This window comes from Gossypium arboreum, chromosome 5, assembly GCF_025698485.1.
Source record: "Gossypium arboreum isolate Shixiya-1 chromosome 5, ASM2569848v2, whole genome shotgun sequence".
Classification (NCBI taxonomy): domain Eukaryota; kingdom Viridiplantae; phylum Streptophyta; class Magnoliopsida; order Malvales; family Malvaceae; genus Gossypium; species Gossypium arboreum.
This window is the reverse complement of record NC_069074.1, coordinates 19799390-19815813: the sequence shown is the minus strand read 5'-3', so window position 1 is coordinate 19815813 and position 16424 is coordinate 19799390. Positions and strand designations below refer to the sequence as shown.

Here is a 16424-nt window from a genome sequence, read left to right as displayed (position 1 = left end):
AAAATCTAATTTTTTAATTAATTACTATTTCAACTTTGCACTATCGCTCAAAAAATATAATTGACGTATAACCTAGTTTTAATTATAAAATTGGGTTATACTTCATCTATTTTCATTATATTTTTTTTGAGTGTTATATAAAATAATAAATTAATATGACATTACATATGTAATAATATGATTTAATGATAATTATTTAAATTAGTTAAGTTAGAAATTTAATGATTATCTTTTAGATTATAATTAAAATTTTAAAATTTAAATAAATTTACATTAAAAATAATTAAATTAAAATATAAAGAATTAATCTATAATTCTCGTAAATAAAATTTGACTTTTGTAAAGTGGGACAAACAAGATTCTTAACTTTTAATTTAGAACAAAATAAATTTCAATTTGAATGTGATAGAAATACTTAACAATAATAAAATAATATAAACTTCAATCTCTTTCGTTACTTCAAGTTTAAAAGCTTAATTTTCTCTCAATAGGTTCGTACGTCTTTTCAATAAAAAGAAATTGAAAAGATTGAATGTACACGAAGTTACTAAAAAAATGCCCTTCATTAATTAGTGTGGCTAACTTTTCAATCCTATCTTCTTTTCTCTCTTTTTTGTTTTTCTTTTTTGTTTTTTTAATGAATATGATGACCTTTCAATCCCAAATAATGATAAAAAAAAGTTACCATTTTTTTAATTATTATTTGTTATGAAATATTTATGTGGATCTCATTATCAACCCCATAAGTTATAAAACTCTTCTTATACCCCATAAGTTATGAAACTTTTCCTATACCCTATTAATATGGGAGATAAAAGGTCATGATCCTTTACATGCCCTATAATAATTAGAGAGTTACTTTTAACTCCTATATATATGGGGCTCATGTACTCATGAAAAATATATAAAAAAAGAAGATACACTATTTCTTCTATATTCTTTCTACATTATTTCTTCTATCACATTTTAGTTTATTCTTTCTTTATTATTTCACAACACGTTATCAGCACGAGTCTCTAATACAAGAAATCAAGGCCAACAAATTTTTCCTTAAAGATTGCCGAAGGACGCTTAGGTGAAGTAAGGGTAACAAGTTAATCTATTTCATTTGCATATTAACATGTTTTATTTTACATTATTGACTTGTATATTTTGTCTTAAAGTTTATAATGTCAAATCTTACAAAACTCGAATTTGTGGCTCTGGACATCACTGGAAACAACTATTTATCATGGGTACTAGATGCTGAAATTCACTTAGATGCAAAGGGTCTTGGTGAGACTATTAAGGAGGGAAATGAAGAAAGTACACAAGATAAGGCCAAGGCCATGATTTTCCTTCTCCATCACCTCCATGAAGGTCTAAAGACCGAATATTTGACTGTTAAGGACCCTCAAATTCTTTGGGCCAATCTAAAGGAAAGATATGACCACCAGAAAACTGTGATTTTGCCTAAAGCTCGTTATGAATGGCTGAATTTAAGATTGCAGGACTTTAAGTCTGTTAGTGATTATAACTCGGCCATGTTCAGAATCACTTCACAATTGAATTTATGTGGAGAGAAGATTACTGATGCAGAAATGTTACAAAAAACATACTCAACTTTCCATGCAAATAATGTTGTCCTGCAGACACAATATTGTGAAAAAGGCTTCCAAAAATATTCTGAATTAATTTCTTATCTCCTAGTGGCGGAGCAAAACAACGAGCTGCTAATGAAAAACCATGAATTACGCCCAACTGGCTCTGCTCCATTCCCTGAAGCGAATGTGAGTTTACACAATGGGCAAAAATTAAAAGAAACACACCATGCAAATAGTAGTGTGCGTGGCTGTGGTCTTGGCCGAGGGCGTGGCCGCGTACATAGATATGGATATGGTCGAGGTGATCGTTTTAAAAATTCACATTCCTACCAGAAGTGGGATCGGAAAAATGGTAACAGGGAAGAAAAAGAAAAAGGTGAAAATGTGACTAATGTATGCTATTATTATGGAGGAAAAGGACATTGGTCTCGTGCGTGTCGCACACAAAAGCATCTAGTTGATTTTTATCAGCAGTCCATAAAACAGAAGGGAAAGAAAGTAGAAACCAATCTTGTGTATAAAGATGGCGAAGGTGATTTTGATGGTGGCAATGCAACCCACTTAGAAGTGGCTGATTTTCTTTCTACCCCTGAAGGAAATTATTAAGGCCACAAATTTCGTTAAATAATAAAATAAACCTCTACTACTCTATGTTTCATTTAGCAACTTTAATAATGATGTTATGACATTTACTAGTGCTATGTTTTATGTGATAATTTTATTTTATAGACCTTTTAGTAATTTGAACTTTGAATACCTGTTTTCACCATTATGTGTGACATTTTGTGGTTATTTTTTTTCTTTGAAGAACATTATCTCGCAAAGGCAATCAGCTATGGATGGTGAAAATATATGTCTAGCAGACAGTGCAACTACTCACACCATATTGAAAGACAAGAGATATTTTTCTCATTTAATAATGAAAGAAGAAAGTGTGAGCACTATATCTGGTAGTACAACTATTATAGAAGGCTCCAGAAGAGCAATTATTTTATTACCAAAGGGAACAAAGATTGAAATTATTAATGCATTATACTCTCCTAAGTCTCAAAGAAATTTATTGAGTTTTAAAAATATTCGCAAAAATGGATATCATATTGAGACTTTAAACGAAGGAAATTGTGAATTCCTTCAAATTACGAGTATTGCTCAAGGCAATAAACAAATTGTTGAGAAATTGCCTGCATTCTTTACTGGTTTGTACTACACAAAGATCAGTTCTATAGAAACACATGCTATAGTAAACCAGAAGTTTACTAATGACTTTGTTCTTTGGCATGACCGGTTAGGCCATCCCGGTTCAGTAATGATGTGAAAAATAATTAAAAATTCATGTAGACATTCATTGAAAAGCCAGCAGATTCTTCAAAACATTACATATGCTGCATGTTCACTGGGGAAATTAATAATCTGACCATCACCAGCTAAGATAAATAACGAACCACTTACTTTTCTTGAGTGAATTCAAGGGGATATATGTGGGCCTATACATCCCCCATGTGGACCATTTAGGTACTTTATGGTTTTAATCGATGCATCGAGTAGATGGTCTCATGTATCTTTGTTATCAACTCGCAACCTTGCGTTTGCGAGATTGCTTGCTCAATTGATTCGATTACGAGCCCATTTCCCAGATTTTCCTATTAAGACCATCCGTCTTGATAATGCTGGTGAGTTTACTTCTCAGTCTTTTAATAACTATTGCATGTCCATTGGAATAAGTGTTGAACATCCTGTAGCTCATGTTCACACACAAAATGGTCTAGCAGAATCTTTAATAAAACGACTTCAATTGATAGCAGGGCCATTACTTATGAAGTCAAAACTCCCAATCACTGCTTGGGGGTATGCAATTTTACATGCAGCTGCATTAATTCGCATCAGGCCAACAAGTTATCATAAAGTCTCCCCCTTACAAATAGTTCATGGTCAGGAACCAAATATTTCCCCTCTAAGAACATTTGGATGTGCCGTATATGTTACAATTGCTCCACCACATAGAACTAAGATGGGACCTCAAATAAGGTTGGGTATATATGTTGGATTTGAATCCCTATCCATAATTAAATATCTAGAACCATCTACAGGGAATCTATTTACGGCTGCTTTTCTGATTGTCATTTTGACGAGTCAATTTTTCCAACATTAGGGGAGAAATCAAACAATTTGGATAAGAAAATTAGTTGGAAAGAGTTGTCATTAGCTCATCTTGATCCTCGAACTAAGCAATGTGATTTAGAAGTTTAAAAGATTATTCATTTACAAAGTTTAGCTAATGAATTGCCAGACGCATTTTCTGACCCAAAGAAAGTGACTAAGTCACATATACCAGCTGTGAATGCTCCAATAAAACTTGATGTCCCAGAAGGACAAAATCTAGTTGCTACTGAGTCTAATACACGCCTGAAGCATGGTAGACCAATTGGTTCCAAAGATAAGAAACCTCGAAAAAAGAAAGGACCAAATATTAATGATAGCGAAATCAAAGAAAAAATGATTATACCGGGATCTCCTGAAGAGACTATAGACATAATTGGAAGAATAGTTTCAGAATAAAATCAGGTACCTGACAATGAAGAGATCTCTATTGATTATGTCATGTCCGGTATAAAATGGAACCGAAATCAAATCGACGTCGATGATATTTTTGCATGCAATGTAGCACTAGATGTTATAAATAATAAAGAGGATTATGAACCAAAATCAATTGAGGAATGTAAACAAAGAGATGATTGGCCAAAATGGAAAAAAGCAATTGAAAATGAATTGAAATCGCTAGCGAAAAGAGAAGTGTTTGGACCTGTAGTCCGTATACCTACAGGTGTGAAACCAGTGGGATATAAATGAGTTTTTGTGCGTAAAAGAAATGAAAATAGTGAAATTGTAAGGTATAAAGCACGTTTAGTTGTACAAGGATTCTCACAAAGACCTGAAATTGATTATGAGGAGACATATTCTCCTATGATGGATACAACTACATTTAGATTTTTGATAAGTCTGGCTATAAGAGAAGAGCTTGATTTAAGTCTAATGGATGTAGTAACAGCTTATTTGTATGGCCCACTGGATACTAACATATATATGAAACTCCCTGAAGGATTTAAACTGCCTGAAGCAGTGAGTTCAGGTTCTAGAGAACATTATTCGATCAAATTGTACAAATCCCTTTATGGATTGAAACAATCCGGACGCATGTGGTATAATCGCCTAAGCGAATATTTGTTGAAAGAAGGATACAAGAATGATCCAATTTGCCCATGCATTTTCATTAAGAAGTTTGGATCTGGATATATAATTATTGCAGTATATGTTGATGATTTGAATATCATTGGAACTCTTGAAGAGATCCAAAAGACTGTTGAGTGCTTGAAGAAAGAATTTGAAATGAAAGACCTTGGAAGAACGAAATTTTGTTTGGGGTTACAAATTGAGCACCTAAAAGAAGGAATCATTGTGCATCAATCAACGTATCTTGAAAAGGTGCTAAAGAGATTTTATATGAATAAGGCACATCCAAAAACTACCCCGATGGTTGTAAGATCACTTGATCCAAGTAAAGACCCTTTCCGTCCTCGAGAAGATAGTGAAGATTTTATTGGTCCTGAAGTGTCATACCTTAGTGCAATTGGGGCATTAATGTATCTTGCTAGCCATACCCGACCTGATATATCTTTTTCTGTAAATTTGCTAGCAAGATTTAGCTCATGCCCAACTCGGAGACATTGGACTGGAGTAAAACAGATATTTCGTTATCTCCAAGGCACAAAGAATATGGGTCTATTTTTCCCTAATAAATCAAAGGCAGAGTTGATTGGTTTTGCAGATGCAGGATTTGTAATAAACCTAAATTTTCAGTGGTGTCGGAACAGTGATTCGAGATCACTAAATCTGACAAATGAGTAGAAAATATTAATAATTTAGTGAATATAAGTTAAGTGTGAAGTTAGGAAAATTTTTGAAATAGCGAATAGTGTACTAGAAATAAAAATTTTAAAAATTAGAATCGGATATGAGATATCGAGAGTTTGAAAATTTTAAAACGAGCCATAAATATTTTTATAAATATTTATGGACTGTTAATAAGTTAGTATTAAAGTTTCGTTAAGAAATTTTAAAGTTCCGATAGTTAATTAAATAAAAAGGATTAAATTGTAACAAATGTAAAATTATGGGAAATGATTAAATAGTTTAAATGATAAAAGAAAGAGGGTTTAAAAGGCAAATATACCCAAGGTATATTTGGGCTGGACTGCAAGAGGCATGAAATCAGCAGGAAAATTGATGGATTAAGGGAAAAATTGGAATATTACAAAATTTACTTAATAATCCTAGGACTAAAGTGGAATTATCTAGATTTCTCATTATTTTTCTACATTCTCATCAGCAAAAACACCATAGAAGGGTTTTATTAAGCTGGTTTTTCATATTTTTACTACAAGTAAGTTCATTTCTAGATTATTTCTTGAAATTTTTGTGTTTTTATGACTTTTACAACTAGGTCTACTTGTTGAATTCATTAGTTTTTGATTCTATGAAAGAAATTGGAAGTTTCTATGAATATGTGTTGGAAGCATATGATGATTTAGCATGTAATTAGAGTTTTAAATTGTTTATATGCTGATTTTATTGAAAGAATTGAATAGAAAGTGAATGTTTGGGACCTAATGGTGAAACAGTTTGAAGTTAGGGTTTTATGTGGAAATTATGAATTTAAATAATTGTGAAATAACTTATAATGTCTAGGTAAAGCATTAATTAGGAAAAATTAGCGTCATTGAGGGATTAATTGAACAAGGACTGAGTTGTATGAACTGTGAAATTTGGGGCAAAAATCGAAATCAACATTTGCACTAAAACAGTTTTGGACAGCAGCAGTAGTCTAACTTTGAAAAATCACCATAAATTTTAGAAATCGATTTAAAAGATGAAAAAAATATGAAATTAAATCTTATTGAATCTAGTTTCTCATAGAAGAAACGTGTAAGCAACGGAATTGTAGATCATGAGATATAATAGATTTTGTGAGACAATGTCAGAATGATTTTGGGTTCCCTTGTTCTGACTTTAGAAAATCATAAAAAATTTTATAAAAATAATTAGGGGCTTAAATTTATATTTTTAAAATCCTTAATGAGTCTATTTTCAATAGAAACAAACATGGACATCATCCGAATTCTGTACAAAGATATAATTAATTTTTAGTGAAGAAGGGTTGGAGTTGACAGACAGCAGAACAGGGGTGACTTTAAAAATAAACTCTAATTATTTGCTAAACCAAAAATTCTGAAAATTTTATGACAAGAAGATATGTGAGTCTAGTTTCAGGAAAAATTAGTGGATCCTAATTTGGAGTTCTTTAGCACAAGATAAAAATAATTTAGTGACTATGACACGGATGGACAGCATTGAATATACATAGGTAAATAGTGAAATTCCAGATAATGTTACTTATAAGCGGGTTATAAACATTAAGGATGTGAAATAGAATGAATGTGAAGTCAATACTGATAAGTGAAAAATTTTATATTATAGATCAAGAAATCGAGGATAAACGAGGAAAAGAGAAAATTTCGGAATAGTTCCAGAAATCTCTACAACTACTGCAAATTGTTCCGGGTAAGTTCGTACATTTAAATTATTAAATTTCAATGTTATTTTATGAATGGTTATTAATATTTATGTATGTTAATTGTTGAAAGTAATTAAATCATGTACAAAAGTTACGAAATTGAACTGAGTATTTCGGAGGAACGGAACGCAGGAAACGAGTACGAACGTTCGATGAAAAAGACGAATTGACGGTAAATTACCCAAGTAAACCGAGATTCAACATTTGTTGCGAACTCTTGTGTTTGCTTTTTGTTTAGCTCTTACGAGCTTCCGTTAACTCATATAAGTTTTAGTTAACCCTTTTGGGGTTTCAGTTCAGCTCTGATGAGCTTCAGTTAGCCTTCGGGCTTCCGTTTAGCACTTATGTGCTTCAGTTAGCCTTCGGACTTCCGTTTAGCACTTATGTGCTTCAGTTAGATTTCGGGTTTCAGATCACGATGTACTCAAATCCATAAGTCGTTCCTTAAATTGACAAGTCGGTAAGTCATAATTGTAACGTGTGGAAAAAGAAATGTAAATAATGTTATCATTATTTTTGAGCTCAATTAAGTAAATTATTTTTAAAATGAAATTATGATTTATAGGATGAAAGTAACTTACTTGAAATGTCCATATGATTTGAATTTTTGAAACTAATATTGGTAAGGTTTATGGTTTAAGCCGACGAACTTACTAAGCTATAGTTAGCTTACCTGTAATGTTTATTGCTCTTTGTAGATTAACGGGAGGGTCAGAGGATCGGATCATCACACTCAAGTCACATTATCTCGATTTTCCGGTAGATTTTGTTATAAATACTTTAAATGGTTTATATGGCATGTATAGGAGCTTATGTGACTATGTTTTGTATCAACTCATGAATATATTAGTTAAGTTAATATAAGTTGATATATGATATGAATGGAAATTAATTAAGATGTTTAAATACTACTTGAAAGTATGAATGGATATAATGTTAGATAAAATAAGGATTAGTGATATTGTTATAAGACGAATGTGATTTGGATGAAGATTGTATTTGTTGAGTTGTTGTTGTGTTGAGTTAGTTGCAAATTTGAAATTGCAGGGAAGGTTAGATGTTTCTAAAGGGGTTATATTGAATTTTTTTTAAAAAAATATAATTATTATTATATTACGAAAAATTTTCGGAGTACTTGAATAAGTCCCTATTCATTTATAATACGTGATTTAGGCCTCGAAGGTTCATAAAAGAGACTTAATGATTTAATTTTAATATATTTGTTGTTTATTCATGAATTATTTGTAAATTAACCAATATGTTCAGTAACGCCTCGTAACCCTATTCCGGCGACGGTTTGGGACTAGGGGGTGTTACAGGATTTATGTCAGATCCTCATAATGGAAAATCACAAACTGGATATGTTTTTACATATAGAGGTACTGCAATCTCTTGGCGCTCAATGAAGCAAACAATTGCAGCAACCTTGTCTAATAATGCAGAAATCTTAGCAATCCATGAAGCAAGTCGTGAATGTGTATGGTTAAGATCTATGATCCAGCATATAAGGAATAATTGTGGTTTATCATCTGGAAAGGAAGCTACAACTGTCTTGTTTGAAGACAACACAACATGCATTGATCAGCTCGATAGTGGATACATCAAAGGTGACAGAACAAAACACATTGCACCAAAATTCTTCTTCACTCATGACCTCTAGAAGATTAAGGAGATAAAAGTTAAGCAGATCAGTTCAAGTGAGAATTTAGCAAATTTATTCACTAAGGCGCTTCCTACATCAGTGTTTCAGAAGCTTGTTTACTACATTGGAATGCGTCACCTTCGAGTTCTCAAGTGATGTAGCCATTAAGGGGGGTTAATATGCGCTGTACTCTTTTTCCCTTAACCTTGGTTTTATCCCACTGGGTTTTCCAGGTAAGGTTTTTAATGAGGCAGCATATCAAGCGTATAATTATGTACTATTTTTCCTTCACTAAGTTTTTTGTCCTACTGGGTTTTCTTATTAAGGTTTTAACGAGGCATAATTAGATAATGAACATCCAAGGGGGAGTGTTATGAAATATTTATGTGGATGTCATTATCAACCCCATAAGTTATAAAACTCTTCCTATACCCCATAAGTTATGAGGCTTTTCCTATACCCATTAATATGGGAGATAAAAGGTCATGACCCTTTACATGCCCTATAATAATTAGAGAGTTACTTTTAACCCCCATATATATGGGGCTCATGTACTCATGAAAAATAATAAAGAAAGAAGATACACTCTTTCTTCTATATTCTCTCTACACTTTTTCTTCTATCACATTTTAGTTTATTCTTTCTTTATTATTTCACAACATTATTATCATTTATCACAATTTTTCATTTTTATCATTTTTATTAGAGATGAATATTTAGTACATCGGTATTATTTTATTTTTATTTTATAATTTTAAAAATTATAGAATATTTATCAACCCTTTAATTCCACTTATATAACTTAAAACTCGCAATGTATTAAATATTTCCCTTTTATTATTATCTTGATGAATATCTCTTGTTAGAATAATTTTAAAAATATTTTTTATTTCAATTACATTAAATTATAAGACATAATGATCAATTAAGACCTTAATGTTTATATATTTTATCAATTTAATCATTATTCTTTTTTAATGTAAATTTGGCCTTAACTTTTAAAAAGAATTAAATAATTCTTTTTAACGAAATACTAAACAAAACGTTAAATATTTAAATATGACACTGCATGGCAATCCATGTGTGCTTCATTTTTTAAAAATTTTATGAACTTTTTATAATTTTTATTTTGAATATTTTATACTTTCAAATTATTTATTAATGTGACATATAAAACAAATAGTTTATGCTAACATTGAGTATACATGGATTATCATGCAATTGTCATGCAAACATCATTGAAAAATAAATGTTTTAGTTAAGAATTTTCTTAAAAACGATTGGACTTTTTAAAAAATTAATAATCAAATTTAACTCAAGCAAAATATTAAGATCAAATTAAAATATATATAAATATTGAAAGTGAAATTTATCATTATATTTTTTAATAATCTTTATATTAATGTGATAATTAATTATAATTCTTATAAATTTATTTATGAGATACATCCAAAAAGAAATATATTATAATCGGATGACATTGTCGTCATTGTTGTAACAATAATGAATTTAAACCCATTTAAATATGTATTATATTCTAATTTAAAATTTTGAAGAGGTTTATATTAAGATTATTTAGCTTCAATCCAAAACTGATGCCCATTGCCCCTTTAACAGGCTATGATTGGGTAGTCTCTCGTTCGACCTAGTTTCGAACCAAGCCTAGAGGTTCGGCTTCCTGCTAGTTCCCGAACCAAATGTCTAACTTAATGAGCTTGGGAAGATTTTACGTGTACTCTATAGAGCGAAAATGAGTTCCAATTACATAAAATGTTAATCAAATCATATTAATTATTATAAATTTTGCATAAACTATAAGCGATTATTTAGTATAATCACAGTGCATTTTTACTCTACAAGTAATTTTAAAAATTATATATGCCTTTTTTTAAGTATTATTTTTTACTATTTTATTATATTCTTATAAGACGCTTATCAACTTCTAACTTCATTTGTAGAGTCTAAAAATTTCATTCGATACTAAATAATTTTTCAAATTATAAACTTATTCAATATTATTTAATTGCACAAATTATTACAAAAATATGTTCCGTTTCATTAAGGTGTAAGCATCAGGCAATTTATTTTAGGTTTTGTTACAATAATTTTAAATTTTATGGGTTCGTTATCAAATCGAGCTTGCTTTTTCAATAATAATGATAATGATATAAATAAATCGAGCTACATGAAATCGTTTTAATTCATTATTGAAAATGAATAGAGCTGGATTCGTTCCATAGAAATTCGTATATATCTAATATTCATGAGTGTTAATAAAAAAAAATTCATGAGCAATCTAAAAGGCCTTACAAGTATAAATTTGGCATTCGTAATGCTCTATAATTTTGAGGAACCGTAAAATGACATTCTCCATTTGATAAACTCGGGTACTTTGCGTGTTTACAGCATGGTTGCAACATATAGCATTTTGCTCAAAGACATAAATTATGGATCAAATCAAAGAAAGCTTTACAAACATTAACCACACAGAAAGTCCAGATAAATACTATACATACATATATGTTTTTCCTGTTCCTCTTTGGCGTTGCAGAGGAGTTTGGAAGGGTTAGGTAAGCCGTCACGTCAACCTCGAGGTTGTAACTTGTAATCCTACGTATACATAGTGATTATGGACTCAAAATACGGGCAATGTTCAACGTCTTTTACTCTTGGACTTTCTGATCCTTGATTTGCTTGATTCGTTAGGTGGTTTCCATATGATGTCATCCAGGTTGCTACAAAATGTCTTGTAGAACTGTGAAACGAAGGTGCATTTTTTATTTTCGAATCCGATAGCTAATGAAAACAGAGAGCGAAAGAGAGATTATATTCAAGGGGGAAGGGATGGGCATTGAGGGAAGGCTGACCCGGAAGGATATCCCGAGAAACCGTGTGAAAAAGAATGTTAAAAGCAGATTACTTGACTAAACAGCACTCGGCATGCAAGTGGAACAAGGTAACTAACCTTTAGGTAGTCCCCGGCATCACCAGCTGCCTTTTGAATATCTACCATCAAAAAGGTGGGAGCAAGCTCGAAAACCTTCAAATTCCCAAGAGCAATCAAGGGATAGGGGAGAAAAACAAAATTATTTAAAAGCTAATGAAGAATTTAGCAAGAGTTGAGATCAAAAACCTACTTCGAGGATAACTGAAAAATGAGGAGTCTTATTAGCTGAAAGGCCTTCAACTCTCATCTGAAAAAATCAACACATGACCAGAGTTAACAAGATTATTCTCCAGTCCAGTCGATGACATTATTGGCAAACAGAGGGAATGAAACAATTGTGAAGGAACTAGAGAACTTGTTTACTTACTAGCATGCATAATAGCCATATGTAAATTGTAATAAAGAGCAAAATCTAAAATAAGCAATTGTTAATCGCCCGAGTCATCTACCTTATAATTGCGAATGTGTGTCTTATAGCCCATTGATTGAGCAACAACTTCCATGCTGGACAGAACAACCCTTGCTGGCTTCCGTGAAACAAATCTTGTCTGGTGCTTCATGGTGTCCTGACAGGGAGAATAACGCATTCATATAGTTGAGGAATGGAAGGAAAAAACATGTATTGGACTGCCTCAAGGAAATATATCCCAAGTTCAAGATATTTAGAAATCGCCATATATGATTTCCTGATAGTAAACTACTGCTCATAGACAGACAGCACTAAACATCAAAAAGCAAAAAAAAAAAACTGAGCAGCTTTTCCAAGCATGCTGTTTGGTTGGTAAAAAAACCCATAAAAAACAATTAGCTCCTTCAAAAACTGGTCAAAAGCGGTAGAAATGCAATTTTGACTATTTATTAAAGAACTATACCTTCCCGCGGTCAAAAAGTGTTGCAAGATTCAAGCCTTGAGAGAGAATGATCAAGTCAAATGCATTAAGATTCAAAGGACCCATATCCTCATTTCTTGATGGCTCATCACCTCTTTCTTCCTACAGTATAATATTAGGAAATAAGAGTTTGAATCACGGTGAAACATTCAAACAAACTCACTCAATTTAGGCACATGCATACGAGGAAACTTGGTTGAAGTTATTGTCGGGAAAACACAAATTATACTTTTACATCATATTTAACTATATTAAAGCTGTTAAATACCTTATCAATCTCAGGATCATCAAAAACAGCATTTACATCATCCAAGTTAATATCTTCATACTCAAGAAGTCTGGCAGGAACATAGCTCTTCTTAAACCACTCATCACTCCTGATTTGCTCAATTGTAATTCGCTGTGCAGAAGGGGAGAAAGAGACTAGCCATATTGAAACCATTATTATATTTACAGAAACAAATATATCAATATAAAGAATTCCATATGGTGCTAGGTGCCAATGCACCTAGTTTCAAATGAGAACAGAATTGGAATCCTTCATGCAAAATAAAGTGTTCTGCATGAGCGATATCAGAACAATAACACCAAATAAATAATGGCTCCTCTGAAGCCATCAGAAAGGTTATAGTATACTTGTGTTCGGGCTAGACATAAAGGTTTTATGGTGCATTCCAGGATAGCTAGGCATCATTTCATATAACTTGAAACCACACCATTAATTTCTACAACCTTATTACTTATTGTAGCAATTAGGCAGCCCAAGCAATTCAAAATTGTTGGACAACAAGTACTTACAGTTTGAGGATTTGGATCTAGAATTCTACGAATCAAGGATTTTGCCCCCATAGGAAACCAAGAAGGGCAAGAAAACTCTGCTCTCTCAATCTGCAGATTAAAAAAAGCTATGCAGTACTGATAAATGATAATGTCAAAATGAAAATTTTCTTCATTAATTTCATATAAACTAGTGAACATAAAAACGTACATACCTTACTGTATAGTGTGGTGAGATCAAGCTCATCAAATGGAAGATAACCTGCCATCAGAACATAAAGGATGACCCCACAAGACCAGACGTCTGCCACAGCACCATCATACCCCTTGTGACTAAGAACCTGCAACAAAAATGAAATATCGGTTTAATAAGCAAGACAACAACAGAACATAAACATTTAAATTAGGCGCATTCAACATAAAAGCTGTCTATCCTGTAATTTTACCTCTGGTGCCACATAGTTGGGAGTTCCACACGTGGTCCGAAGTAGGCTAACTCCCTAAATATACATGTCATCAAATAACAACCAATATCATTATATATTTCTGTCAGCCTATTTTGATGTCAGGGGAGGAAGCGAAAATAGAATTTCACTCTTCACTTAATTTCTTACTTGTTCTGGCAACGCGCTAAGGCCAAAATCTGAAATCTTTAAATTTCCTTGGGAATCAAGTAAAAGATTTTCAGGCTGTATATAGAAGCCAACAAGTCAGAATTTATGAAACCATTCAAAGAAAAATAGCAACTCGATCGTTAAGAAAAATAACACCTTCAAATCTCTGTGGTAGACTCCCTTGCTATGGCAAAATTCCACACCATCAATAAGCTGTTGGAAATATCTTCTAGCTTCAGCTTCACTAAAACGACCATTATGAACCTGCAAGATTACCAATTTACCGTCCGCCCTTAAAACAAACCCGATAATGCAACCAAAATTGGATCTTTTCTTCTAAGATACATACTAATTTATCGAATAATTCGCCACCAGTAATGAACTCCAAGATGATATAAATCCTAGTTCGACTCGCTATAACCTAATAAATAAAAAATTAACACTGTTAGAAACCAACCAATCGTGAGAGATATTAAAAATTCAGTAGTCTAGTGATGCTACTAAATTACTTACCTCGTGCAAACGAACAACGTAAGGATGTCTAACAAGCTTCATTATAGATATCTCTCTTTTGATCTGAATTAATTAATAAATATAAAAGGAAAACAGAAGTCATGATTCTTAACTTGAAAAAAAATTCAAATTTTCAAATCATAATAAAGCTTAATTATAAGAAATGATAACTATTACCACTATTTGAGCGATGATAATTTACCGATTTCACCTTTGATTCAGTAAAATTACATTAAAAAAAAAAGTAGACAAAAATAAATAAAACTACTATTTTGTTGCAAGTTCAACATTTTTCTCATAAATTTACCGAAATTTCTATCCAGAAACAGAAAAGATGGAAATTTGACCTGATCGACCATTTTATGCTTGATAATGGTGCTGCGATCGAGGACTTTCATGGCAACACTTTCGCCGGTCTCCGTGTTTTGCGCGAACTTAACCTTCGCAAAGGTTCCTTCGCCGATTGTTCTTCCAATCTCATACTTCCCTACTTTTCTCACCACCATCGCTAATTTTCTTCCGATTTTCTCAGTCTCCGCATCCCACTTTCTCTCTCACCAAAGAGAAGGATAAACGGAGAAAGACAATAAAGGGAAGAGTTTAAGATAAAGGAAACATCAATCAAAGCGTTTGCGCGAAGCTTTTAGCTTTTCCTTTTGTGCTTTAAAACTACCACACTACTAATAAATAACATTCCAGTGTTACAGCTAAAAAGGAAATGTTTAATATATCATCTGCTACTTAAGTTTTATGTTGAATTTAGTATATTTTTATTTTAATGATAATTAATTTTTCATTTTAATATTTAAATGTTTTTCAATTAAGCTCATGAATTTTATTTGATATTTAATTTAGTCCATGAGTTATTTTATTTTAATTTAATACTTATAAAATACATATATCAAATATTTATTAAATCATATGATATGATTTAAATATTAAATTTAAGTAAAATAAATTTCTTAAAATGAAAAAAATATATGATGGAGGATTCGATTTGATGAAGATAGATAAATGAAATAGAATTTTTTTTTAATTTTAAGGAAGTTAGCGCCTAGCAGTGACTAACTGACTACTACCTTTTTGCATAGCTGGTGCCAGCCGACAAGTCATCTAATGGACTCAACTTTTGGGCTTTCCTTTTTGTTTTTCATTTTCGAAAATAAATTCTAAAAACAGAAATTACATTTCCACTATTAATATTTAATTAGAAATCTTAATTTTCCATAAATTACTTATATATATTAAGTTAAGTAATAAAAAATTAAATCCCATGTAATGATCTAATGGTCAACTGTGTTCATCAGTCCAAATATAGTCACATTTATTATACAAGCTTTACCTTATTATTATAATTTACTAAAATAATAATAATAAATTCATCTCTCTTAAATAACATCTTGAAATTAAATTTTATTTTATGAAAATTTTTTTAAAAGAATTTAATTATCTTTAAAGGTTCAATATGGCTCAAATAATAAATCTCTATTTACAACGCATTTATTTTTGGTATTTTATATGGTCTAATTTAGTTAACAATCTTATCCTTTTATCTACACTGTTATAAATTTCTTCATTAAATTGATGTAAGTTATTTATATTTTCTTTTTATATTCTAATTTGAATAATTTTGATTTTATATTTATCAAATTTTAATCATAATCAAATAGTAGTGGTAAGTTGTTCGGTCAAATTTTACTATTAATTTTGTATTATGTGAAAATTATGAGTTTAATTCGTATTTTAAATTCTTTTTGATTCTTACATTTTTGAATTTTGAAATTTTAATCACGATTTAAAATGATAGTTACTAAATTCATTCACTAAAA

At 31.3% G+C, this 16424-nt stretch overlaps 2 protein-coding genes across 2 annotated transcripts; one reads left to right on the top strand and one right to left on the bottom strand.

Annotated features, from left to right (window-relative positions):
• The first annotated feature begins 1169 nt into the window (after positions 1-1169).
• On the top strand, positions 1170-2189 carry LOC108451032 (uncharacterized). The gene has a single exon (XM_017748768.1). The coding sequence runs from the start codon at positions 1170-1172 to the stop codon at positions 2187-2189; it is 1020 nt and encodes a 339-aa protein (XP_017604257.1).
• A 9008-nt stretch (positions 2190-11197) lies between these two features.
• LOC108450149 (CBL-interacting serine/threonine-protein kinase 8-like) lies at positions 11198-15343 on the bottom strand. The gene is made up of 14 exons (XM_017747646.2): positions 14943-15343; positions 14596-14658; positions 14432-14503; positions 14239-14346; positions 14083-14157; positions 13915-13968; positions 13684-13809; positions 13490-13579; positions 12960-13091; positions 12674-12793; positions 12251-12367; positions 11992-12048; positions 11820-11894; positions 11198-11609 (listed from the first exon to the last, which is right to left on the bottom strand). The coding sequence occupies exons 1-14, from the start codon at positions 15099-15101 to the stop codon at positions 11508-11510; spliced, it is 1350 nt and encodes a 449-aa protein (XP_017603135.1). The 5' UTR covers positions 15102-15343; the 3' UTR covers positions 11198-11507.
• Between the last annotated feature and the right edge of the window lie 1081 nt (positions 15344-16424).